Genomic DNA, 27,645 nt, shown 5'->3' with positions numbered 1-27,645 from the left:
ACGCAAGCCTTTGCTAACTTAGTATTTTTTGATAAATTTACCTTTTTAGGAAGAATCACTGAGTAAGATCACAAACCATAGCAGAAATACCGACAGTAATTTGAGATTGCATCGGCACCGATCCGAAAACACCTGACAACCCTAATGCTCATGGTACATTGATATAATTATATAGAAGAAACCATTGATATATTAATACATAAAAATAATAAAAAAACAAAAAAATTGTCTCCAAAATGATCCACAAACAGATTACTTTGAAGTATTTTATTATTAAATTTAAAAGTACAACGGCAATAAAATGCTTTAAAAAACGGCGCATAAAACGCAAATCCATTTCGTCACACAAAAGCGTCGCAAATTTGCGCCGTCATAAAAAAACTGTCAGCAAAAACATTCAATATGCATTTACTTATAAAAAAACGACCTTAAAAATATTCTCGATAAAAATCAGGAAAGCTATTTAAACATTTCGTGTTTGGACTTAGTCTTCAACTGGTGAAATCCGAGAACCGCTTCCTCCGTTTGGCTTAGATTGGCAACGTTATAGGGATTTCCGGGGGGCACCATAAAGTAGTTGCCGCCCTGCAGTTTGACCGTTTTGCCGCCGATCGCGAGACTTATCAGTCCTTTTACGACGAAAAATGACTGCAACAAAAGTAAAAAAAATAATGTTTAAGGCGAGCCTAGCTGTTGCAGTAATTTTATCTCGGTAGATATTAAAAATGAAATTGCCATGAGAATAAGCAGTCGATGAAAGATAACTAAGAATAGACATAACTGGCCAAAAAAAGGATTTATGAAAAACTGCAAAAAACAATCTGCTTGTTATTCTAACTTAACAGAACAAAGGTGCTACTGACGATAAAACGTTGATGACCGCGTTTTTAATATTAATCATGCGACCATAAACTAAAAAAATTAAGTAGTAAGTCATGGCAGGGCCATATAGTTTTATAGACATACAAAATAAGCCCAAATTTATACACAAAGCTTCAGCAACTTTGGTCGTTTCACAAGCATTTAAGCAACCATTAATTCCATGTTTCCAATATTATAAACAAAATAATGAGACAATTAAACGTAGAAAGGTAAAGTTTTCAATTTTTTTAAGCCACGTTTGCTCAGCGTTAGTTAGACCTTCGGTTTTAAAAGTAATTATTCTAGGAAATTTACTTTTCAAGGCAGAAAACCATCACTAAAATGCAATAATAATTTATCACAGAAGTTTACATTTGGTGTCCGATAGACACACCGATACCGATACCAACCTAGTATCGCACCAGGTCCGATGCTAACACTTGGCATCGGTTATCTGCTCCAATCCGAAACTATCAAACATTACTATTCGAAATACAACGAATATAAATCACCGCAACGCACCAGTGTGTTTTTCATGCAGCTGAGTCCCTTTTCGTGGCCTGGCAGGAGGGTCATGGTACCCATCGAACACTGGGTGTTGCTGATTCCCTTTGAAAACCACATATGAACTTCGCCATTGCTCGGATGGCTGATCGAGTTCTGGGAATCGTCTACAGCCACCAAACGCTTTCCGCCTTATTAAAATATAACAGAGTTATATTAGGGTGCTGAGGTTTTTTTTTAACCGAAGGGCCACCATTTAAAGGTGGGTCGATCGGCGACTTCAGTTGTTTTGTTAGATTTTTTATGGATTTTCGTTAGGAGACTTGTTTTTTTTAAACGCACGGGACAACAACAACTTTTTCGCGGCGACCCAACACTAAGCGTAAGTATAACATTGAAGCTGTGGCGACCCTATTCTTTTCACTAAACTAATTGTAGCCAAACAAAATACAATACATTAGCATAAATGAGTTACAATATAATTTATATGCTCCATTTCTTTTTTTCTAAAATTTTGGATAAATTTTGCTCAAAACCAATCCCAACCAATCTAACGATATAAAACTACTGCATTCGGCGACCCAGCCTAAACAAACGGCGGCTTAACTTTGGGTCGCGACCAATGGGGTGAGAAACACTGGCTTAAAGCTATAAAACATTCTTAAGCCAAGTATATGTGCCTCGCTCAAAACTCATAACGGTATACAAACGTTGTTTGTTCGAAGAATTTTGACGTAGAGAAATTGATTTATTCAAATCAATTAAATCTACAAAAACGCTGCAAGTCATTTTTCACTTCGCAGTGTTGCAATGACTTGAGTCAATGACCTAAATTAAGTGATCTCAAGTCGCTGTTTTCAAATGACGTAATTAAAGCAATTTTTTGGCATAATAACTTTGAATGAAGTCGTTTGGACAAATCACTTAAATTGTGTTAATAATTTAACATTTGATTTTTATAAAATTCACCTGACTTGGATTTGACTTACTATAACAATGTCTCGGATTTGGCCTTGACTTGTTATTTATCGCAAATGATTTGACTTAGACTTGATTAGTTTTGGAAATGACTTGACTAGGACTTTTTAAAACGACTTAGTGAAAGCACTTCTATGTATACACTTACTAATAACCACGGAATCCGTCTGGTCAAGAATTTTAAACTTGATCTTGTTTAGTTCGCCGGCCGTCGTACAAATTTCTGAATCGTTCAACGACTCCAATTCCAAGTCAGACATGTCTTTCGGTGTCATCAAAGGATCTAAAGCACAAAAATGACAACTAAAAATGAACATAATGCGCACCTTTTAGGCTGGGTTTTTTATTCTGGGTTCCGCGTACCTCTTGGAAATAACTTTTAGGGATCCTTGTAAGCCTAATTGAATTCGTATTGTATAATTTAAAAAATAAAATAATTTTTTCAAAAGAAAATAGGTTTGGCGCCTTCTTGAATATATTTCAGTTATTTGTTAGACAGAAAACAGCAGTATATTTAAGTGTACTTGTTTTAAGACGATAATTTATACAGTCATCTCTTAATAAATTCTTTCGGATCCTAGTCCAACCCAACCAAACTATTTTATTTAGGGAAAAACTTATTCGTAAAAATTCAGGATCCCCCTGCTTAAGTCTTGTTCTGTATAGTTTTGTTTTGTCATTGTGAGACGCAAGAAAAAAGTTTAAATTTTATTTGAAGTAAAAGCATGATGTTGTAGTTTGAAGTAGTATGAATATCAAAGCTCATACAGAGGCGAAATTTCGGGTAAATCTTTATTTATTTTCAAAATTGAGACTCCAGAGAGATTTATTTAAAACGTGGAACGAAGACTACCCACTTATGTATGGCCTTTAAAATTTATTCTAGTACTAAATACAACTGGCGCGATTTTGAATAAACTAAAACAAGTATTTATGACGCAAGTTTAAGATTGATAGCTTACGTAATCCGTACCCAAATGACAATGTTTTGTCTAAAAAAAGGTGAAGTGGGTATTTATCAATTTGAAGAAAAGGTGTGCTATTGATGGCATATTTTAATTCCTATGTAAGCATGTAGTTTAAAATCCTTTTCAAATAAAGGATACAATTCTCACTATACACGGAATTTACGGTCACCGACACAAACCACAACAAACCTTTTGTGACGTTCCTAGTGTTGTGCGTATTCTGTGTCGTATTGCGTTTTTCTTTGTTTCTGCTTGACAAATTGTTGTCGTTGGTCGAGGGTTTGGTCTTTTTGTTTTTTCGATTGGGCGACTTTGTCCGCTTTGTTTTGCCAGTGCTTACTTCAATTGTTTGTTCTTGAACTGAAAATAAAGACTCGCTTCAATAAATCTGGATGCCAACTGTTACCCCAAATAACGGATGTAAACAAATGAAAAACGATAAAATTAAATTTGGTAATTCTGATGTTTATTCTCTCAGACAAAAAAAAATGTAAGTATTACTTATTTTAATTAAGCAACGAGCCGGCACTGAAAAAAGCGGTTTACCTTAAAAATATTACACTAAAACATACGCTTGCTATTTATTTTTTTTTTATATAAAAGAATTAATAATAAGATGTTTTATTATTACAAGAAAGGCATCCACGTGTCCATAAATAGGAATATCCTATACTTGCTATTTTATTTTGATACCGATACCTAATAAAAAAACATGATGTTCAACCCAAAATGTTATTTTAATAAAACAATTTAAAGACATCAGTATGTGCAATTTAGTTTATTTAGGTTGTTAAACTTGCTGCAACGTTAAAACTTTTGACTGTGGATAATTTCGGAAATTTCCTTCTCGAGGTAAAAAGCGTTGCGTTGGATGGCAAACCATGCCTAAAAACGTGATATTGGATAACCACCAATACAAGCCCGGTATACGATGAGTGCCGATACTACCACTTGACTTTGGGCAGTGGTTAAAAACTTTTTTTTGGCCTTCCTAGAAGATTGTTGGGCTTACGACGCGACCAGTGGTAAAAAAATAAATAAAATTACTAATTTTATTTATTTGTTTGTTTGTAAAAAGCTTTAAGATCATTCGATGTAGTGTTTTCCCCAAAATGACTTTAAATGCCCATTTCAGGGGATAAAAATGCGTCTTTGCAAGCATTTTATGGCCGGTATTGATATAAGATACAAAACGTAATTATTAAGCGACGCTCTTTAATAATATTTAGTAAAACGACCTACTTTGCGGACCTCTGACTTTGGGTATCGCCTTAGAGAGCCATAATTCACCTTATACCCGTGTCGTAATGTCCATTTTGCGGCGGTGACTGGATTTATCTCACATATACACCTACCATCGCTAAGGGGTCCAGTCTCGTCGATAGTTTCCAGTTGAATGTGATTTGAAATGTTTTCGTATTGTCGTAAAGAATATGTTTGTGAAGAATGCGCAGAGACGTTGGTGCTCTTGTTGTTTTTCCTGCTTCCTTTTTGCGACCTTTGGTTTTTCAATGTGTTTTTTGATGAGGTTTCGCGTGACCTTTCCCTCTCTGCACAAAACAGATAAAACGAACCATTTAAAAACTGACATTTTTTAAAAAATTATTACAGGACTGCCACATAATTTTATAAAAAAATAGAGATATTAAAATCATTTTTAAATAAAATTCATAGCTTTTTCAAAGCCCTAAATTATTTACCTGACTTATTTTAAATATCATTTGAAATCAAAACACTACAAATGTCATGGTCAACAGAATAACTGTTTAAAAATTAGTTTTACAGCTATATACACCTCCTAAACACAGAACTTTAACTGGACAGTGGACATAAAATACATTTAAAGAATATAAAGAAAATGAAAGATTAGGATGTTGTGGTGACCCATACGCCCTTGAATTTAATTAGGATTGGTAAAGAAACTCCGATAGAAATTAAAACACAACCACTTTTATGAATGGTTCTACAAATTATAATTGTATGAGTGTGGTCGGCCCTTCTGAAGTCGTAATGACAAACGATTACTGCACTCATGCAACAGTAGCCTCATGGATGAGTCGATGATGAGTACAACTTTCAAAGCAGACAGTTTTACAAGCCTTGGGTTGCTTTAAAGTTCTTAATATGCCGACTTGGTTCAATAAGCCTTACAAAAGGCTCCTGACGCACTACACAATGTAGTACTTGCCTACATTAAAATATAAAGACTTGCCTTCGTTGAGATGCTCAGTGTCGTCCACTGCTTCGACGTGAATTTCGTCATGATGCGAAGTCGCGGTGTCATCTTGCTGGAAGGAAACTCGGGAGTGTTTCTCCGTCGTAGAAACATTAGAGTCCTTATTCTTTTTGAACCTTCCTCTCTGAGATTTTGTTGCTTTCGTGGCTTTGGCTTTTGAAACCTTTTCTTTCGACCGGGTTCTCCCCCCTTTATTAAAAATGATAAAAAATAAGTATAAAAAATGTTATTATAAAAGTCAGGTCTGAAGGCAATATCGCTGGGATGTCTGAAAGTAAAGAATACTTGAAAAAAATTGCCATCCATTGCACTCGCCCCTTTGTGTCACGGAGAAGTCTTCGGAATGCAACGAGCATGTAAACTATAATTTATTAACTCAAATTAGTGGTTGTCGTTTGTCGCTATAACTCAGCAAAGACACCCTCTGTGATGTCCCGTAAGGCATTTTGCTGAAACGTGATCAGGGGAGGGGGGCACGAAAGGTGGGGAGGCATTAAGTGGGGTCACAACCTTTGAAGCCTTAAGAAGCAATGCATTGATTGTTTCTATGCAAACGTCGACACGCTAAAACAGGATTACCCTTGAAAATCAACCATATTAAATTACTTTCTTAAGGTTTACCTCAACATTGTCGCTGTGAGAGTAAATTACCAAAGTTGTACGTATCGTATCAAAACACTATCTGGCTTGTAAGGTAGCTGTGGTATAGACCAAGTGTTCCTACGAAGGAAAGCCAAAATAAAGACTCGAGTTTCGTAAAAAAATAATACTTGCGCGATTGATTAAAGGTACAAGATGAATAAATTAATCTCAACGTTTCACGTATGGTACCTTTCCCTTAAAACATTCTGTGTCACCAGCCATCACATGTCGAAACACCAAAATAAGGACTTTTTGCGTTTACTTGCCTTCTTTAGGGTTGGTGGGATCAGAAGTATCGTCTTCGACACGAGCTGAAACCTGCGAAGATTGACTTTCCGTCTCGGACAAGTTCGATTCCCTGGACACTCGCTTCACTGACTGTGTTTTCTTTTTCCTTGCCTCCTTGGATCTTGCTCTTTTAGGTTTTGATTCCAACGTCCTTCCAAGCGATTTCGTTCTCGCTTCTACAAAATTAGAGAATAACTTTAGGTTGAACTGAACAGTAATGCAAAGCCTTGTACCATAACCTTTTCAGTTGAGTAGAAATATGACTGAGTTTAAAAAAAAATAGGCAACCGTGGTCTAAGTCTAACCAAGTCGGACATTCCACACCACCTTTCAATTTATTTAGGATGCTAATTGTTCTCCATTGCAACTTTAAAGTTAGAGGTTACTTCATTTCCTTTAATGAATAATCTTTTCAACATAAATGTTAAGATTTCAATAAAAAAATACCAAATCAATATCACTCGATAAAACCGACATATCGTTGTTTACAGACGTTCAGTGTCAAAATACAAGCGAAGACACAAAAACAGATATTGTGTTTCAAAGTCATCTTTAAAATATTCACCAATAGGAACGTCAGGAGGTAGAATGCCCACGATGTTGCCGTCAGCGCTGAAACAAAATGCAAAATGTGATAAATAGAGCATTTTAAAAAGCGGCAGAAAAATGGTTCTATTTTACTCAAGAGATGGTACAAAAGATAAAACATACATTTCAAATTACTTGATTGCAGAAAATAATTTTTTTTACAATTGTTTATTACAAAAGTTCATTTAATCGCAATTCATTTTTTATAGCATGATTTAAACTTCTGACTTTTTTAGAACCTATCAGTGTAAAATTAAAAAAACTGATATTATCATCAGTGCATATGTTTTGTACTTAAAAAAACAGTTGCGAATCATGCAAAGTAAAAAAATGCGTTATTGGTGTCGTGATCACGCTGTAATTCCAATATGACAGGTCACCAAATTATTGGAAATTTTTCCTAATAGTACTAATGATATCCTAATTTACTATTTTACCATGTAAAAAAATATTCTTTTGATTTTTTCATGATTATTTTAGAATATAACGATATGTTTTCATCCTATCGTAAGGTCTAAAAATAACCTCAATGGTATAAATAATCCACTAATAGTATGTCGTTTTAGATCTTTTCAAACCTTTGTTGTTCTTTTTGAATCATATCTCATAGTAACTATTCTTGTTTTCGTATTGGTGATTTTGCTTTCTGTAAGAAATCCTCACAACCATACAGTGTTTTTTTTAAGGTGTTTTGGGGGACCGAAAAGGTCCCCCCAAATTTCTCCAGCGGTTTCCCAAATTTTGGACTTGCAATTTTTTGGTATTTAAATGAAACACTTGCGGTCTCTTAAAACTACTTAGCGGTCACCCAAACCAAACCTTAAAAAAAACCCTGGTCAAAAGGAAGTGTTAGCATAGAGCGATGTTCGTGCTCGCCTTATCTAGTTATTTACTCGTTTGTAGTTATTCATCATTCCGTTAGTAACTCACTCAAATTGATAGTCCTCGCCGCACCATCGGTTAAGAGGGCGGGATCTGACCCGACTGCTCCTTCGCACATCTTCTGTTTCTTGGATTTTCGGTTTCACTGAAAGTTAAAAAAAAACGTTAGTTAGGGTCGTCAATGAGCTACGTCTCTCACACGCGTGGACAACTGTGATATGCCCCTTCTGAAGTCGTACTATCCGGCGTTGAGATGAACTAAGTCAATGACTTGACTAAGCGCGTTTAAGTTTCAGTTTTTGAAATGACTTTTGCAAAATGACTTTGGGTAAAATTAATTGCTTTCATTATGAATTCTTTGTAAAAATTGGGTTATTCATCTTAATTTTTGCGTATAAAACGATCTGATTGCTATACGTTGCGTCGTGTTTTGTTACTGCTCATAATCGGACACGTTTATCAATTTTAAAGGCTTCATGTTAAATTTTTATGACAAGGACTTGACTTGTAGTTGACTTGCCTTAATGAACTAACTAGGACTTGGACTAGGAACTTGAATTAGACGCAAGTAATTATACAACTGACTTGTCTGGGATTTAAATCATTTTTGAAATGACTTGCTTACAACACTGGTAACTAGGGGAGTCCGATAGCTTCGGACAATTTGTGCATTTTAGCCATGATTAACGGTTTAACGTTATATTTCCTTCTTGCAATTCATCATATAAAGGTAAATTAACTATCGAAATTAACTTAGTTTTCCATCGCTAGAATAAATACAACTTTAAAAACTAACAAACATACAATTGGTGCATTGCAATTTTAACAGTTTTATGAGAATAATGTAATTTTACATCTGATGAGATTGGACGTTGAGAAAAAAAGAAAAAGAAACGAAGATTGTTGAAAAAGGTATTTTTAAACACCGTTCGAACAGCAAAAATTCACAAATATTGTTTGCAGAATTTTCTGCTTGTTAGTCATACGCATCCATGTTTTAGGAGAATGACCAGATATAATATGATCGATTAACAATAGACGTTTAAATTTTATGTAAGCCAAGTATGCGCCTCTACATTTCAATAATCATTTTTAATAATTTTAATATCGTTCAGGTTTATACTTGTCAAGTACGACACACCAAGAATCGTATTTTAATGTTTAACTATCTGTCATCATAACAAGTACATTATTTATACACAATAAATAATTGGCTTTTTTATAATACAAAATAAGGTGGAAAACATAAAACACTTTGAAACATACCCAGTGATACAGGCACCACGTCCGCATAAAACATCCCACGCGCCGGTCTAAAAGAGCTGTAGAAAATATTGAAACAGAGTTAAGTGCAACAGAATTTGTTTCCTTACTTTTTTTGTAAGTTAATAATAAAAACAAACTTTATGGTAACACTACGTCATTATAAGTTATAATTATAGAAGGGTTAGTGTTATACAAATTCTTTATCGATGCAAATCATACATAAGATACATACATGTCTGTTGGATTTTTTTTACGAGCTCGTTTGACGGATGGGCCCTTATTCCTATAGTAGAGTAAAACAGCAATAATGACTATACAGTTATAAACATAATTAGAAATACATCTATGAAAAATGCTTTTTAACCCTGTATAACAGTGAAAAGATACACCAGATTTGACAACTATGTTATCAACTAAAAAAATAAAATAAAACATTTACCTGAACAAGTTGAGGCTCTTAAGAACCAAAAACTATTATTAATATCATTCATACCACCAGTGTGGCCTGCCGGTAAGCACATTATTTTTAATTTTGGAAAACTTGACTTTTAAAATGTTAGTTTTACAAATTTGTAACGTTAATCGTCTCCTGGGGCACATACGACAACTATTTTGAAAGGATATTTAAACACATTAAATTAATTACCCAATTTTTACTTGTTTTAAATTTTTTCAAAAATGTGTCATAATTTAAAAAAAAGGTCCTCAATTCTTTCGATTTGAGATACGCGCGATTAAAACACAGCCAAAATAATTTAATTCGAGGTATATACGAGAGAAAAAACACACAAACTAGAATTTTGGAGTTATTGCAAATAGCACAAATTAGTGTTGTTTCAATATAATTACTTTACGTTTGATTCAAGTATTTTGCGCACTGTTTTTGAGGCAAAATTGTTTTTGCTTGTGAGGCAAACCTAAGTATAATTTAAGTCAACCTTAAAATGCAGTAAAATGTTAAAACCTGGTATTTTTCTTTGAAGTAGCCACGTTAACCTCCTCCTGGTCATCCACTGCCCCGTGATCAGAAGATATCTCAGGTTCTTCCAAGTTAGGATCTATAGCATCGCTATGATCATCTGCAAAAAGTTTTAAATGCCAAAAATCGTAATATCGCAACTGAAGAGATTCAAGTGTGACAGTTTTGATGATGATTTCGCGTATTTTTTGCATCTAATAGTGAAAATTAAGTGAAAATTTTGTGAAAGCTATCTAAAGAACTTTCTTTAAAAACTCCGAATTATATTAAACGTTTGATTTGTCATTAAAAATAACAAGAGGTGTCTGATAAATTAGTTATCCGATATTATCAGCCCATTTTCGCCTTATATTTAAATATCGTTCGTAAGTAAATTTTCCCTAAGAAATATAATATAGAGTTTCTGATCATTGAGTCGCTAGATACAACCTATGGTTCCTACTTCTTGCAAAAGTATTTGAACCACATAGTTTCGATGAGTTGAACTATTTGGTACATACCAAGATCTTCTTGGTTTTTGCGAGGATCATCAAAGAGAAGTTTGCCTCGTTTTTTATGGCGGTTGGTTGATATAGGACTCTGTTCCAAATTCCCCTTACTAAAACAAAACAATAAGCTTGATGTTGAAAATGAATGAAGAGTTATTCGAAACGTTCAAAATGATACCTACTTCTGTATGGGCTTTGATATTCTTATTACGTCTTACTACAACCTCCAACCATTATGCTCAAAACAATAAGCCATTTAAACAATATCTAAAAAAACTGAACCTTATGTACAAAGCTAAAGAGATAAGATGAACCTAAAATATAGATGCACACAGCACAGCGCACATATCAAACTTACATTGTGACTTTTTGGGGCGTACTAAAATCAGTACTGACAAACTAAACTTAAGGAAGGGTAACTAAGAACGGGTCATGTAGGGATTTGCAAAAAATAGGAAAAAAAAGGTTTTGCGAACTACAAACCAAAAACCTGTGAATTTTAAACTTGTTGCACCACCAAATAAACTAAGCACTAAGCAGGCTCAACTTTAAATCACGAATATTAAAAAAAAACAGAAATACAAGAAGGGCTGATTGGTTGGCTGACTGGTTTCGGTTAGCCTCTTTTGTATTAACCCACACTTACCTATGATTCCGTGAGTCAGACTTCTCAGAAGTTTCGTCTGGTTTATCAATTGAGGAATCTTTTTGCTTGGATCTAGAAAAAAGAGGCAAGTTTGAGATGATCCTACTAAATTAATACCTCTGTTCAAATGCAAAGCAACTTTATAGTACACATAATTTTACAGTGCATAGTATTGCAGATTTAACATCATTAAACTTTGAAAAATTAAAAGTTCATAATTCGAACAGTAAATTCCATAAAAAGTAGATGCTTTTAAACGTTTCATAAATCTTTATTTATTTTCAACTTTTGTCAAAAATGTTAGCTACTTCTCTATGGGCTTTAATATTCCTACTAGATTAAAAAAATAAAACCTCCGACCATTATGTTCAAAAATCATAACATTTACAAACAATAAAAGAAATATTTCAAGTAACTTTTCCTATTTTTTTACTTTTTAAGGTTTTTCTTCTCTTTTTTTTTATTGGATTTTCTTCGTCGCTCATCGGATTGCTGGACTTTTCTTACACGAGAATTCTTTGTTCTATTACTGTTTTAACAGAAATCATTTAAAAGTTGATTAAAAATACAATAATAATCTATGACTGATGAAAATTACCTTGATTTTTTCTGACCATTGTTTGTTTTGCTGTTTTTCTTACGATTTTCTTTTGATCGCTGACGTTTACTTTAAACATAAAAGTATCATTAACAATAGTTTAAAAGCTACGTTAAAAAAATGTAATTACAAATTAAAATATTTACACGCCAAAACACATCATTAAACATTAACCGATGTATTCAGACACAACATTTTAATGTAATCCATATTAAATGTAATATTTAGGGTGATTTGAGCAAAAAACACCAACAGAAAAACAAAAAAAAGTTTGTGAGGAAAACTGAAAAAGAAATCACCTTCCATCAACTAAAGTAACGTTTTGGACTGATTCTGTTTCAGCGTAAGAATCACTGTCTGATAAAAGAGATTCGACGTCATCTGAAAACAAAAAAATTGTTGTTAGAAGCAAATTAAGCACATCTTAGTTATTAAAAATATCTGAACTTTCTTATGAACACAGTCATAAGCGTGCCTAAGCTGCAACACAATTCACTGCTATAAATTATACAACGTAAGCTCAGGATTAGTGTTTCAATCTCCTTTGTTTTTTATAAGCACAAGGGTTAAAATGCTCGCCATTATAAAAAGATATGCCAGATCTCTTCAACCAGGTACACTGTTTAGTTACCCAAGTGTATACCAGATCAACTGGGGTATTCAACTGTCAAAAGATATATGAGGGTATACACTATACAGATTATTAGGTCAGTATTAGCGCATGTCAGTGATGGTATATCTTTCTATTTAACCGACAATTTCACAAAAGTAGGCCAACTTGTTTCATGGTGTCACGGTATTATGACGTAAATTTGTGACGTCATCTCTGAAAAATAACTTTTCATGTCTTTGTGCATTAATATTTGTGGCGTACACGAAGTCATTCAATGAAATATAGACACACATATTTGTTCAATAGCTGTGATATTACCCTGGAAATTATTGTATAACGATATCTGGTGTAATACCACATGTAACATAAAATTACCTTCAATTACTTCCGAATCTGTGTCACTTTCTACTGTAGGAACAACTGGCACTCTTGGTTGTCCGGGGTTCTCGAAGAACTGTTTGTTTCTAGTTGAAACTCTGGGAGTGGAAGCAGGAGGACCCATGATCTTCTTTCGCTTGTCTCGACTAAGGAGAAAATCACAGATTGACATTTTGTGTTTCCATGTAACTGGTTTACTACATAAACCTATTTGCCTTGGAAGTAAAAAAATAGCATTAACAGTTTTTAAAGTAAAAATCTAAAAAGAATATTGGCATTCAACTAGTTTTATTCATACACCAAAATTTTAAAAAATACGCCTAATTACTAACAAAACGAAAAAGAAAACACAAACATTGGAATTACTGTACAACAGTAATTTCTCCTGTTGAATGATTTATTTTATGTGTTTCATGATGGTGTTTATAACATTTTACACTTGTTTTAAGATCAACAACTGATACCAACTACGTTATAGTGTATTTTATCAACTTGAAAAGTTTATGATTGCTTTAAAACAGTACCTGTCATTCAGGTTGGTTATGGTAGACTGGTCAACGTTAGGAAGCTCTGCATAACTATCTTCATATGGAGAAGGCGGCGGCTGCATATTACGTCCAACTGCAAAAGAAATATTATTTTAACTCACTCTTTTGATTCCTTGTATCAGGTTTTAACTAACAGGTTTAAATTGTAAAATAAAACTGGGATTTTTTTTAGTAATTATAGGTTCTAAATACAGAACACAACAGTGGTTTAGATGGACTGTGATAAAAAAATATATACATTATGAATTTTTATGTTATAAATTATAAGATATAAACAAACAAAACTGTAATTGGTAATAGAAATTTTTTTGGATTACAAAAAAGCCTATAACACACTTGACAATGACATTTTACTGTTATGTTCCTGTTTAAAAACAAGAAACAAATGCAAATACTTTTCAAAATCAAAAGCTGCACACAAAAATGTTTAAACAGTATTTCTATATTTCTATAGGTTTTTTGGTAAAAGGTTTATTTACCAAAAACGGTCCTTTCCTTGACAGGTCCTGATTTCAGTAAAATGGTTGGGTCGGTGATTGGCATTTTGAAGGGATCAAATGTCTTATCTGGTGATGCTATTTAGAACACAGAATTTTATTGGTATATAAAGCAACAACACAAAAAAACTAAGAAAAAAATTACATATTTTTAAAGATAAAGCAGTCTCAGGGTTGTCATATATTTTTATAAAACAAATTCAAAGACATTTGAGAACTTCAACACAAGTAAGCACAATAACAATCAAATAGTAAAGATATTGGTTTACAAGGGACTTTCTAAACAAATAACTTGAGCTAAAAACGTAGGGTGTTTTAAGATTTTTCATTGTGCAAATAAATAAATAAATACATAATTTTAAAAAAGATTTCAGGCAACTCTTAGTCCAAAGTCCTCTTTATAAGGGGCAATGGGGTCTTGGGAAATACCCTTTACATGGGTGATATGGCTCATGTAATTTTTATTAACATACCTTACTTATTAACGAATAAGTTTACTTATTAACGAATAAGTAAGGTACCAATCACATTAAATACTTTAAGTAAAAAAATTGATCAGCACTCAGCAGACTTCAGCCCATACACAATTTCATGAACCAAACAAAAAAAGTATACAAATAAAATCAGAAAACTTTAAGTTCATAATTACCATGCAACAAACTCGGAGTGTGCAAAGTGTTGTGAACAGCAGTAACACTTGGAGGAAGCTTTGAAACATTGGCACGACTGACTGGGATTCTTTTACTTGGTCCAGTATCCTCCTGAATAACAGGGGTAATAAAAAAAAACAATTAGGAACATTGAATAATCATCTAATTCAAAAATTAGTACATGATTAGGAAAAAAATTTCCAGTTTGTGAGCATAACTGCCAAGCTTTAGGGTAAAAATAAATTTTGGTATAAAACAGAGAATGACTGATATTCATTTAAAGACCAATGTTGAAGCTGATTTTTTTTTATGTTTTAGTACCTTTACCGGATATTGGTATGTAATTATTTTTTAACTTGAATTATATTCAGTTTATCTACCTACTTAATTATACATATTAGCTTTGCATGATCTCAGCCATAAAAAAAAGCAAACTTGGAAGTTCAAAATTTATGAAATTTGTTTTCAAGAAATGCTTTATAACCCCTTTAATTAAAATACTGTCTTATATTTTCTGATAAATGGAAGGCCTATTTAATCATCTATCTATCTCTCGTATAAAATGCTGGTTGTTGCAACATGCATAATTAACATTAACTGCTTAGTAACATTGACTCTCAGACAGTGGTCCATGAAAGAATGTAAGACTCAGCCTGCAGAACTTCTTTGTTTGAATTTAAATTTAATGAGGTGCACCTTTTTATATAGTTTTATATAGCAATAATTTCTTTGACAAGTTGTTTAAAGTTAGGTAGTTTGAAATTGTTAACTGGGTTTATTTATCTTGCATAAAAAGTTATCTTGTATAAAGATGGTAAAAGAGCAAACTGGGTCTCCAGGTGAAAAATGATAAACACCATAGGCAAACATATTTAAAAAATATTAGGAAAAAATTGAAACATTATTCACATAATTTTAAATCCAATTACAAACGCAAAAACATACCGACGAAAGCCATTGCCGTACACTTGAGTGCTGCTTAGACTTCTCTTTCTGCAAGCGACGTTGTTTTTTTGGAGAAACGTCCAATTCCTGTTCTTCTTTTTCCCTTTCTTCTTCACTTTGTTGCTTAGTTCTTCTTCTGTTACCCTTTGACTTGGCAGCTTTTTCATCTAAAGAAGACTTCCCCAAAGGTTTATTGGTGTTTTTCTTGTGAAGCCTGTCTGGTTCAGGGGCACCGCGGATACTAACATCCTTATTTGTTTTTCCTGCTGCTCTTTTGGCAGGTTTGTCACCTGAACTAATGTCAGAAGGGTCTGTGATAGACTGTTTCCGCTTAGCTCTATCTTTTGATGAAATGCCTTTTTTACTTTTGACTGCCACTTTTTGCTTTTTAAGGGCAATTAGTTGATCTTTTTTCTGTTCATCATCCGATTCCGATTCCGAATCAAGAATGGTTGCTTTGGTTTTTCTTTTTCCACGTGGTTTCTCTGGTATTTTTTCAGCAATCATTTCCACAACTGTAATATCATGTTTGCTTTCTAAGGCAGACTCATCAGAAGAAACATTTGTACCTAGACTTTCGGTGTCACTTGCCAATTCATTTCTTAATCTTGATTTTTTTAGGTTAGAATTACTTTCCGGTTGATTTCTATTTGTTTTCTTGTTTGTTTGAACTCTTGAAGAAACCTTTTTAGTGTTTTTTGACTTCCTCCTATCATTCATAGGCTCATTGGTTTGATTTTCATCATCACTTTGAACAGTAACAAATGAAGCTTTTTTATTTAGGCGTTTCTGTTTAATTGGTTTCTTTTTAACGGTAGCATTCTGTTCATCAGTATCTGTGTCTGACTGGATTGGAGTATGCGGCTTTGCATTCTTATTACGTTTTTTGGATGAAATCCGACTCTTTTGCTTGGATTTTTGCGAAGCCTGTGTTTCTAAATTACCCTGGTTGTCGCTGTCTGTTTCCGATTGAATAATAGTGCGATGTTTTAACTGTTTTTTACCTATTTTTTTTGGAACTGGTGAAACTTGGCCGCTTTCTTTTAATTTTGTCACTTCGTTTTCATTATCAGTGTTTACTTGAGAAACAGTTACTTTAGATTTTGTGCTCCTTTTGCCCTGTGGTTTATCCTGAAGGTTGGAACCAGGTTCTATTTCACTTGTATTAGCTTTCGAATTTCCCTGTGGGTTTTGTTGAATCTTTTGAGGTTGAACCAATGCATCTTCATCACTGTCGGGTTGAATATTTCCTGTTTGTGATCTATTTTTCAGATTTTGATTCGATTTGGTTCTGGGATTCAAACCTTCTTTATTTTTACGTTTTTGATACTTGCGTTTGGACTTTTTAGAGACAGCATCATCGTTATCAGTTTCAGTTAAAGCGACAGTTTCCGATTTGTTTTTGTCTGGTTCCTTTCTAGGGGTTGTCTCTTTCATCTGATTGACAGGCTTTTGTATATCACTAAACAAAAAAAAATTCTACTTATTTGACGAAGATTTTTTTAGGCTGATTAAATGATTGTTAAAACAATTTTTAATTCAACCAAGCAATACTGGAAAAATAGCAATGACATTCATCAAACCCTACTAAAACTTTAGAGATAAACAGGGGGGTCCCGAATTTTCAACTTAGGAAGTTTCCCGTTTTTCCTTCTGACGTTAATGACGTCATAAAATAGTGACGGATATGACGTCATTAAATATTCATCGTAATGACGTCATAAGTAATCAAAAATTCATCGGAAATAGCGAATTAACGTCCAGCAAAAGCAACCTTTAGACGCAAAGCGAACACGTGCGTCGTCCACACTCCTGCCAAGCGCTTAGTGTGCAATCGTTAACTTTGGGCGAAAAACGAAAACAAGACCGTGAAATATATGTGATTGATTTAGGTAGATCCACACACGGTAGTACGGTACTACGCTAAATTACAAGCACGTCTGTCGCCACCTGCAATACTAAACGAAGATCGTTTTTCCCGGGTGTTATTCGATTAGCACAACATCTGCGCCGAGCTGTGTGCCAATTCAGCTAAAATACAAGCACGTCCTACACCAGGGGTGGCAACTTTTTTTTAGTGTTATTTTCATGTTAGAACAACTGTGAATCATGCGGGCCTCGGATCAAACGTGTTTAATTACAAGGAGGCAGGAAAAGTGTTGGCGCAAATGTTAATCTCGTTCAGCGTTTGTTAACCTTTTCAGTGCGGGTAAACCTGGCGAGCGAAGCGACCGCAGATTTTTTTTTAGTATAACGGCATATCGTTTAAATTTCTTGCAAGTTTTTATTACATTGCGCGTAAATTTTTTGCACTTACGTAGTTAAATGGCCAAAAGGTATTTGAAATGGACTCGTTTATAGTTTGTCAAAGAGGCGGCGGGCCGATCCGCCCCGCAGGTCATAGGTTGCCGACCCCTGTCTTACACCAACATCTGATATTAACGCCGACAGCAAACAGCGAAAAAACATCATCACCGCCTAACTCGACGGTTTTAGCGAGAAAAAGGCGGAGACCGCTGGATTTATTGCTGTTGATTGTTGAACACACACTTGCTGATCAGCCAACCCGAACGAATAACGAAATGCGAAAGAGAAAAAAATCCTGCGTTTACGGTCGACCAAACAGGAAACGAAAAACGGCGTTTTTCGTTTGATTTTGGTTTCGCATTAGCTTAAAACGCGTGGCCAATTACATTAAAAAACACGCAGCTTCGGACGGTGAGTTAAACCATGACAAAAACGAACAAAAAACGATAATGTATTTTACAAAAACGGGGGGGGGGGGGGGGGGTGGGGGTGGACCGAACCAAAATTCACTGAAAACTGACACATACTTGTACTGGTCTTCCGTGAGAGTTTCCACTACAAAAGTGTCCTTCTCAGCATCACTATCCGACACTTCAATGACCTAAAATGTAATTAAAAAGGCATTAGAAAATCAAGACTGTTCTTGCTTGTCGCAACAAATTTGATAAATAACTTTACAGGTTTTTTTACCCTATGAATAAAAACAATAAAAATATGCTTGTAAAAATAGCTCAGATAAATCTATACATTCATAAAATATTCATTCGAACATAAAAAGCAAATGAATTTAATCAGTTGACTGAAGTTAAATTTTCTTTTAAACCAACATAAATGAAGCATTTAGCTCAATAAATCATAATGTTGCAATTCCTTTGAATTAAAGACATTTATAGTGAAACTAATTACCATCATTCGCTTTTTACCATTTTACTTTTGGAGTTATCTTGCATGAAAAAATGTAATATTTTAAACTTAAATCTATTGAACAGCTATGCCAAAAACCTAGATTAGGGTTTTTTCTAAGTGTGATTTTTGTTTCTCACCTGCTGACTAGTCTGATAGGTCTCAGTGTCTTCTTGTGTTACTCTTTCAATATTTTGACTGGTTGAAGATTTATTTTGTGAAGTTGCCTTAGTAGCTGAGGAATAACTGTAACACAACAGCAAGATGAATGAAATAATAAGATAAAAAATAGCAAGAAACTTGGCTAAAAGATAAACCACCTTATATTTCAACAGTTGTATAATTATCTAGTTATGTATGAGCACTTCCATGACCTTTAAACTTCAAACTTCATATTATTGGGAAATCTTGTTTTGTAAAAATAAAAACTATATTTTTTTCCACATAACTTTAATATGCAACTTACCTTGAACCATTAAAGAGCTGTTTCTTTCTGTTTCCCATATTTGGTACTGTTGTGTTTCCCATTGGCGATCTGATAACCAAAACAAACCACTAAACATACAAATTTTTAAATTGAAAAAAATAGCGTTTCTTACAGTGAGGAAATTTCGTCCAACCTGGACTTGAGACGTTGGGATGCAAAAGACTTATCACCGCTGTACATCTTATTTACCGGAATCTCCCGATTGCTTTGTGGCTAGGAGGAAAAATTTTAATCCCATTATGAGCATTGCAAAGCAAATTAAAAAAGTGTTTAATTTACGGCAAAAATAAACCTTAACATTTTTTTCTTGATTTTAGAATGTTTTACTGAATAAATCACTCTTGTAAGGCATCCTCATATATTGCTACTCTTGCCAGCTTGCCAAAACAAGGATATTTAAAGATTCTTTTAAAAGGTATCTTAAGTTGTATTATGTGTATGATCCCGTTTTTAAACGGTCCGCCAAGACATTTCCTGTTTGTTATGTGGCCTATGTCAAAAATAATTGCCTACCTCTGACTGAATGCAAAAGTTGGCAGTTACATATATAATAGGAGGAAAATTAATGCAAAAATTTGTAATTATAAAAAAGGCTTATTATAACATAAAATAACATTCATACCAGTCTTAACTAAACAAGGATTTAGGCAAAAAATAATTCCTTAAATTTAAATTAAGTAAATACCGAAGTTTCTGCAGCCTCTTCTGCTGTGTTCTTTTGCAGAGACAATGTCACAATGGATTGCGTAAGTTCTGGAGAATATTTCCTAAGCAGAAAAGCAGAAATGATTCAGTTAAACCAACACACAATTGGAATTTAAAAAGGCACTGCCAAGTGCCAGTTAATTTATATTAAATGGCTGTGGATTACATCTAAAGCAGACATTATTTCAAAAAAACATCCATACATGAAATACATCAATCGAGTTAGAACAAAAGTTTGATTAATAACCCCAAAAAGCAACATGCATTTAATTGTAAAATTAAGTAATTTGCAGTATAGTATGCAACTGGAAGGGCAAAAAACAAAAGGATTTCTAGCTTTTTTTTTCCTTATTTTCTTGATATTTTATAACTGAATACGCACTTTTTATTGTTGGAATCAGTGAGCAATGTCGAAGCATGGTGAGGTGAGGGCTGAAGGTTCATTGTGATTACACTTCCCTGCATATTGTGGATACTGGTGTTACCAGACTTCTTTGTTGAGATACTTTTTCTAGCTGTGTATCTGCATTATTAAAAAAAAAATAGCAAAATAAATGGAAGATAAGCTTTATCAGTGTACTTGTTCATTTGTCAAGGTAGGCAATAATATGGGTTCTTATAATTAAAAATAGAAATGTAGCACCTTTTTATATAAATATCTAATTAAAAACCCTTGCAACAACCAACAGCGCAGAAAGTTTTATCAACATTTGTGTAAATACAACTTAAAATTAAAATATTCGTTCAGATTTAAAAGTTCATCCTGGTTTGCAGAAAATTGCAAAATATATATTGGCAAAAACATTTAACACACCATGTCTTATCTTGTACTTAAGCAGTAGTTTCAAACTTTTTAGGTAGGAGAAGTTTAAAATATTGAGATAAAACCATACCTTCTTCTTCGTACACTGGAATCATCCCTATCAGGGGGACTTTGTGGGGCGGGTGTCTGAAAAACAACACAATTTCAGCACAAAACAGACAAGGTATTAGTAAATTGAATTGCCTTGGAAATTCAGTTATTTTTTTCATGGAAAAAATCACAGATTATTGAGTCTACTTATGCAATTAGGAGCAAATGAAAATTGAGAAGATACGGTAAAAACATAAAGTTGGAACCCAAAGTGAAAATAAAATACTTTATTGAACATACCATTTCTTCAATTGCCTCCATTGGCTGATCGTCATGTGGCGTGTTTGGAAAAAGTCTGGAGAAATATTGATTTAAAATTAAAAAAAAAACAGCTACAATTTGTTGGCAGACTTTGAACCATCAGGCCAGTTCATAAAAATGTTTGAAATCTGTTTTAGCCATTGGGACTAAAAACAGCCAAGGACTAAAAAGACTTGATAAATTGGAGACGGCGATAAATTGGAGCCAGCAATAATAAGAGTCAATATGGTTTGTGTTTAAACTACATTTATAAATTGAAATTTAGGATGCTCACTTTGTTAAACAAAAGGTATATATCCATTACTGTTAAATGTGTTTTGATGGTACTCGGTTTCATATACAGGAAGTATGAACCGTGCGACTAGTTTGCAATACCAAAATATCTGCTTACTTCTTCTTTATGACACTTCCTTTTCCAGCAGGGAGGGGGTATTGTGACGACTGAAGAACAGTCGACGTAAAACTACCATCCTGGGTGCCATCTAGTGTTAGTTGTGCAGTGGAATTAGGCAGAAGAAGTTCACTTTGACGTGAGCAATTTGCCTGGGCTATACAAACGTTTATTACAGAGTTAGAGCTAAAAAGTAGGTCAAATACACTAACTATCTATTTTTTACTATTTTATATAAAATGTTCATAATCAACCAAATTCAGTGCTTCTAAAGTGTAATATTAGCACCTAAAAATTTAGTATACCTACAAAACACTGAAGCAATAATACACAGTGTGGTGGTTGTAGCGTATTTTTGTTCCCTAAAACCCCTAAACCCTAATCTAAAGTAAGGCGCAAATTAATAATTAAAGTTAGAATTCGCAGTCGACAAAATGACAACAAAAATACGCTACATTAAAGGGGTTTATAAATATTGTTAATGGCTGGCAAAAAACTCAATAATACTTTGTATGGCATACTTTAGATTATTTCTGTTTTCAATATTTAGGCGTAGAATGACAAACTTTACTTGTCTAGGTAAATATATAACAATCTGTAAATTCTTACTTGGAGTTGGTGAGGCACTCGTTGGAAACTCAGGTATTGGTATCATTTTCTCAGGCTGAGTTTGGGGCTACAAATAAAGTAATATGTTTGTCTATCCATAATAAAAAAAAGAAAAATCATAAAATAGTTGACACTTACAGGCAATGGCCTCGATACAGGTGGTTGTATTCCATCTTCAGTGTCGCTGGAGTCTATAAAACAAAAAATTACAAACAGTAATTATTTTCTTAACCCAAATTTGGTTTTCTTAACACAAATACTTCTATAATATAGATCAGAGAAAAATAAGAGACTCACAAACCTGAATGGGTGAACAAAGTATTGAGATTGGTGTTGACTGGGTGCAGTTTTCCAGTGTATCTGAATAACATTACATAATTAACAGTGTGCTACTTTTTAGTGCATTTGTTATCGATGCTTGAAGCAAATACCAGGCTGACATCTTAATGGCATTATATAGTGAGAAACTGGCGGTTTTCACTTGTGATATAACTGTGCCAAACTTTGAATTGAGAAATCCTCTTATATATTTTTAAACTACCAGTTTAAGTTAAACTCTTCAAAATAGTAGCAGCAGTACATCATAGAAGCCACATTTGGGGTAATTTAAGTGCCCGAATCCCTAGCAGAAATGAGGGGAGCCCAACCCCCCTCTTAGGATGTTGATAAATCTACCATTAAAATACTGTAAATTATGACAAAATAGCCAACCATTTATAAAAAATTGTTTGCCATTACACCACTTGCATACAATTTACTATGGTACCTATGACAGCCACAATAAAGCATTTTTTTGTTATTGTTCTCGTCACGAATCTTGTAAATTTATGACGAGGTGTGAAGATTACTGGCCAGCGCTATAGATTGTGAGAAAATATTTTGGCACCGAAAAAACAGTGATTCATGAATTGTGAAGGATTTGACCAAAACGTGAATGATTTGACCAAACACGAGTGCGGAACAGATCAAAGGGCATTCCCTAAAATGCAAAAGAGTTACAATTTTTGAGCTAAGGAATGAGAGTGTTAAATACCAAAAGTTAAATATTTTTATTCTACATATAAAACCACCATATCAGAAAAATCTGTGTTATACAGGGGTTTTCATTGTAATGAAATCATACTAAGACTGCACAAAAAGGCGTTAAACTATAAAACTTTGTATCTTTCATTTTACTTTGTTAAATTTAGGTTTGCAAATGCTTTAAATCAGAATTTATAATATATATACAATTAAAAAAATGATAAGTGATGTTACATTTACAAAATTTATAAAGACAGTTGCAGAAGAATATACAATAAGTTTAAATGCAAATGTCTTATTATAGATGTTTCGATGGACCGAAACGGTCCACTGAACACTACGGTATTTTAAAATATTGCCTACTTATGTAACTGCAGCTGAGAATATTAGCAAAGACAGTTGCAGAAGAATATACAATAAGTTTAAATGCAAATGTCTTATTAAAGATGTTTCGATGGACCGAAACGGTCCACTGAACACTACGGTATTTTAAAATATTGCCTACTTATGTAACTGCAGCTGAGAATATTAGCAATTTAGTCTATGTATGTTGTTGTGATGTCTTAACGTTCTTAGTGGTCAATAAAGCCAAAGCTTAAAAAATAATTGTCTGTGAATATTTTATTTTGCAATTATGTTTAGATACGAATCAAAACCATTGTGCGACACTCAGGCTTGTAGCGTGGCCGTGGGGTGTGATATGAACACCCCCAGCGGGTACGGGAAGAGCCCAGAAATTTCTTGATTTGCGTATTATAGACGCTGAAAACGGCGATTATTAGAAGCTTACCACTGTTTAAATTTGTCCGTTCGACACTAGAAAAACACCACACCTCTTTGATGCATTCAAGTCACATGATTTCAATTGCGAGCAAAACATTATGGAATTGCAGTATCAAAACAGCCTCTGTGATGTATCAATCACAAACTGTTGTACTTCGTCAGGGATGTTTAAAGTTTAAGTAGTTGTGTAAACAGTGATACATGTCCAGGTTGTTGCCAAAACTTAATTTATTGCCAATATAGTGAGTGCAATACAATACTACAAAATTAACTTTTTTCAGCTCTTCGGCCCTATTTTTTAAAACATTGTTGTGTGTCAGTTCTACTTTTTTTTACTAACTTGATCTCTAATGCAATCAAATAATGTACTGCAAAGAATACAACGTTACTATTGCCATAACTAATACTGGATTATTACGCTGTACATAAGCTCTCTGAATTTTGGCCTAAAGTTGAACTTAAGTAGTCACTTGGGGTAAAAAAAATTTTTGCTAAAGTTGGGGTAAAAAAAAACAATGTCATCACACCTACAGTATAAATTTTTTTTTTCAATTTCTTTTTCAGGTAAAAAATACATTCTTGGCCTAACCAATAAGCCCTCGACCATTTTAATTTTTTTCTCCGAGTAAAGTTATGCTGGTTTAAACAACAGTTGTTAAATCTGTATCGTAAAAAGGTTTGTAAGACCATTAGAAACGTTTGTGTAATTCCTATACAACTAAGTTTGTGGCAATGGCCTTTATTTTGTGTTGTGTGATAACATTGATCTATTAAACAAAAAATACCTTACTTTCCTAGCTGTTTCAGTTTTTTAGATATTTTGTTTATGTTCTTTTACCCAGATCGATTATATGGTAACGGGGTAAAAAAGCAGTGTTTTTTATTACCCCAATGTAATTTTTTTTTACCTCATAATTTTATTTTGTAATTTTTAGGTTTAAAAAGTAAACTAAATATGCCTAGATAAAATGTACCAATACCAAAGCTACATAATGAGGATTATTTGTAGACCATGAGCTAAAAACACTAAGGTAGACAACTAACAGGCATGTACTTTGGGTAAAATAACCAAACTTTTTAGTTTTATTAAGAAAATTTAAAGCTATACACCAAAATGAATGAATACCAGGTAACATTAGTGCCAAAAGAAAGTGAAACATTTGAAGAAATTAATCAGTCATGCATGAATAGGGACTTGAAATTTTAGTCTGATACCGATACCCGTTTTTTTCAACAAAGTGTATCGCGATCCAAATCAATACCACATGAAGGTAATATTATGCTCAAACAGGCAAAATAGATTAAATTCAAACAGGCAAAATAGATTAAATTGAAACTTCTAGGGTTATTCTCTTCAAGTTAATTGATCAAAATTTGCCTTAACAGTAGGAAAGTAATTAGCTTGAGATGTCAAACTTATATAAATTTACCTAGTAGAAAAAGTAGAAAATTTATTTTTAGTAAACATAACAAGTGGCCCAGAACCTAAACAAGTGCAGATCACAGAGGTAGACTTGAGCAATTATTTTAGACTTGTCCCATAACATAGAGGAAAGATATGAATGTTTTTGTAATGATGAGGATGAAATAAAGGCAACTTAGCAAATTTCTTCATAAAAAATAAGAAAAAGCTAATAATTCCAGGTTGTCCTCGGACTGGCCCACAAATCTAAAAACTCATGTTGTTGAGGTAATTTACTTCTTCTGGGACCTAGAAATACCACTGATGACCAGTGCTAACTGTTGAAAGGCACAGTTTTAATTTACCAGGGAGAAATTAGTTGCTAAAAATATTTTTTTTAAAAGGTGCAAATTCGGGGTACCATAATGTAATCATAAAAAATGTTTTTTTTTACTCAAATTCTCTTTCCATTAAAGGTATTCATGAAATTTGTGTGTTGTTGTGGCTTTGAAAGAGCATTTTTAGTCTATTTACTACAAATAAAGTTAAACCTGCTTCTATAAATTATTATAAATGGTCCTAATGTACACTTGTTTTTTTTACCCCGGCATTGTTTGTTTGCTCTTTCATCAGGGTAAAAATCAACAACAGATTTTGTAAAATATTTTTTCTATTTTATAATAAAATTAAAAATCCTTTATGTGGTTGGAAAGGTAGGTCCATAAGCTCAATAAAAATGAAAAATTACACTTCTGCTGCGAAAACAAAAGTTAGGCAGACAAGTTAGCTAAAATTGTTTTTTTTACCCCGCTTGACTATAACCCTTTAGTGCATTTTGTCCAAGGCCCGCACATTTTATAAGGGAATGTTACGTTTGCAACAACGCATTTAAGAAAATTGCAAACTTTGCAACTGGCATTACAATTGCAACTTAGTTATTAGCCGACGGTTATCGCAAGACGCAAAGTAATGGTTCGCCCAGAAAAACGCTCACACTGCCTTAACAGTTTACGACAGGCCTTATGTAAACTTGGCACTCGCATATGTACAATTAGGCGCAATCATGGCGGCAAAACTTTAAATTATATTGGTTCCAATTACCCGAAATAAACAGCAGAACTAAAAAAAATTTGCCTGAAGAACATTTTTATGATTGAAACAATGCCTGACAGTGCAACAGCATATTCATGAACAGTAGAATTGGATACAATGCCATTTGGATTCAAATCCAACGATTCAATATTCTACTTTAAACATGCCTAATGGTCAGCAAAATTAACGATGCTTTTCAACAAATTTGTTAATACATGTAGTTAGGGATGTTCAAAGTAGAATATTGAATCCTTAAATTCAAATCCAGATGAGATTCGAATCCAATTCTGCCGTTTATTTCGGGTAATTGGAACCGATTTAATTTAATGTTTTACCGCCGATTGTTGCGCCTAATTGTACAAACGCGTGTGGTAAGTTCGCTGCGGCGACCAATTTATAGTGCTTGCTTTAAATGGAACCTGGTAGTGCAGCGTCAGCGTTTTTTTGGGCAACCAAATACTTCGCGTCTCGCAATAACGTTTGTCTAATAATTAGGTGTCAATCAAGCATTATTGGGCGAGCGACTAACGTGCAATTTCAGGTGGGGAGTTCCCAATTTCCCTAAATGCGTTAAGTTGCAAAAGTAACATTACGTTGTAAGAGGTGCTGGATGTCGACCAAATGCGCTATAGGGTTACTCAAGGTCAACTTTAGGCCAATATTCAACAGTAATGCACAGCGTAATTGTCAAGTATTCGCTATGTCAACATAAACACCGAAAGCTGAGCTGAATATTTATTTTCGCAGAGCTGAATATTTATATGTCTGTCTAGTGTCTATCTCCAATATATATTGTGGTTATATACAAGCCCTTACTTTCCATAGTTTGGGTTGTTTATGTGATTTAACCAATTATTCATAACTTCTTGGCCTTCTGTAGTCTCCTTGCATTCTCTAATCTGAAACAGAAAAAATTACTCTTTGTTTCATAAGACCAAAACAAACAAGGTGGTTACATCTTAAATTCAACTTATTTTCTTTATATATACAATAAAAAGTTGAAGCACTCCTGTCATGAAAACAGTGCATTGTATTGCATTTGAAAGTCAAAGAGAAGAAGACTACTTACTATTTTTTCCAGTTCGTTTCTGCGTTGAGCGTAATCCATGATTTTTTGCTCGGTTAAACACTCATGTAATTCAGCTTTAAAATCCTTGGTAACAACGCATGCAATTCAGCTTTAAAATCCTTGGTAACAACACATGCAATTCAGC

General features: G+C 33.7%; 1 protein-coding gene across 1 annotated transcript; it reads right to left on the bottom strand.

Moving 5' to 3' along the window:
• Positions 1 to 297: 297 nt before the first annotated feature.
• On the bottom strand, positions 298 to 27,645 carry LOC146167064 (uncharacterized). Its single transcript, XM_083385374.1, has 36 exons — positions 27,501 to 27,645; positions 27,248 to 27,330; positions 22,433 to 22,491; positions 22,270 to 22,322; positions 22,132 to 22,198; positions 21,523 to 21,679; positions 21,111 to 21,165; positions 20,851 to 20,906; positions 20,340 to 20,480; positions 19,938 to 20,019; positions 19,365 to 19,465; positions 19,232 to 19,300; positions 18,906 to 19,011; positions 18,390 to 18,463; positions 15,556 to 17,017; positions 14,610 to 14,721; positions 13,943 to 14,038; positions 13,440 to 13,536; positions 12,913 to 13,061; positions 12,224 to 12,305; positions 11,925 to 11,993; positions 11,760 to 11,855; positions 11,327 to 11,398; positions 10,693 to 10,790; positions 10,178 to 10,292; positions 9,446 to 9,496; positions 9,214 to 9,269; positions 7,996 to 8,092; positions 7,043 to 7,089; positions 6,456 to 6,653; positions 5,524 to 5,736; positions 4,667 to 4,861; positions 3,501 to 3,671; positions 2,492 to 2,626; positions 1,384 to 1,556; positions 298 to 648 (listed from the first exon to the last, which is right to left on the bottom strand). Exons 1-36 carry the CDS (start codon positions 27,537 to 27,539, stop codon positions 460 to 462), a joined length of 5,115 nt encoding a protein of 1,704 aa, XP_083241500.1. The 5' UTR covers positions 27,540 to 27,645; the 3' UTR covers positions 298 to 459.

The sequence above is a fragment of the Ascidiella aspersa genome, chromosome 1 (genome assembly GCF_963924565.1).
Source record: "Ascidiella aspersa chromosome 1, kaAscAspe10.2, whole genome shotgun sequence".
Lineage (NCBI taxonomy): Eukaryota > Metazoa > Chordata > Ascidiacea > Phlebobranchia > Ascidiidae > Ascidiella > Ascidiella aspersa.
Note: the sequence above shows the minus strand (reverse complement) of the source record. Positions and strands in the feature narration are given on the sequence as shown.

Bases quoted from the DNA above. Each gene is read 5' to 3' on its own strand.
- LOC146167064 (XM_083385374.1), bottom strand. From the start codon at position 27,539: ATGGATTACGCTCAACGCAGAAACGAACTGGAAAAAATA. The intron at 20,020-20,339 runs GTGCGTATTCAG...TTTTCTGCTTAG, and splicing joins ACTGATTCCAACAATAAAAA to GAAATATTCTCCAGAACTTA. The intron at 10,791-11,326 runs GTAAGTGTGGGT...GTTTTGTTTTAG, and splicing joins TCTGACTCACGGAATCATAG to TAAGGGGAATTTGGAACAGA.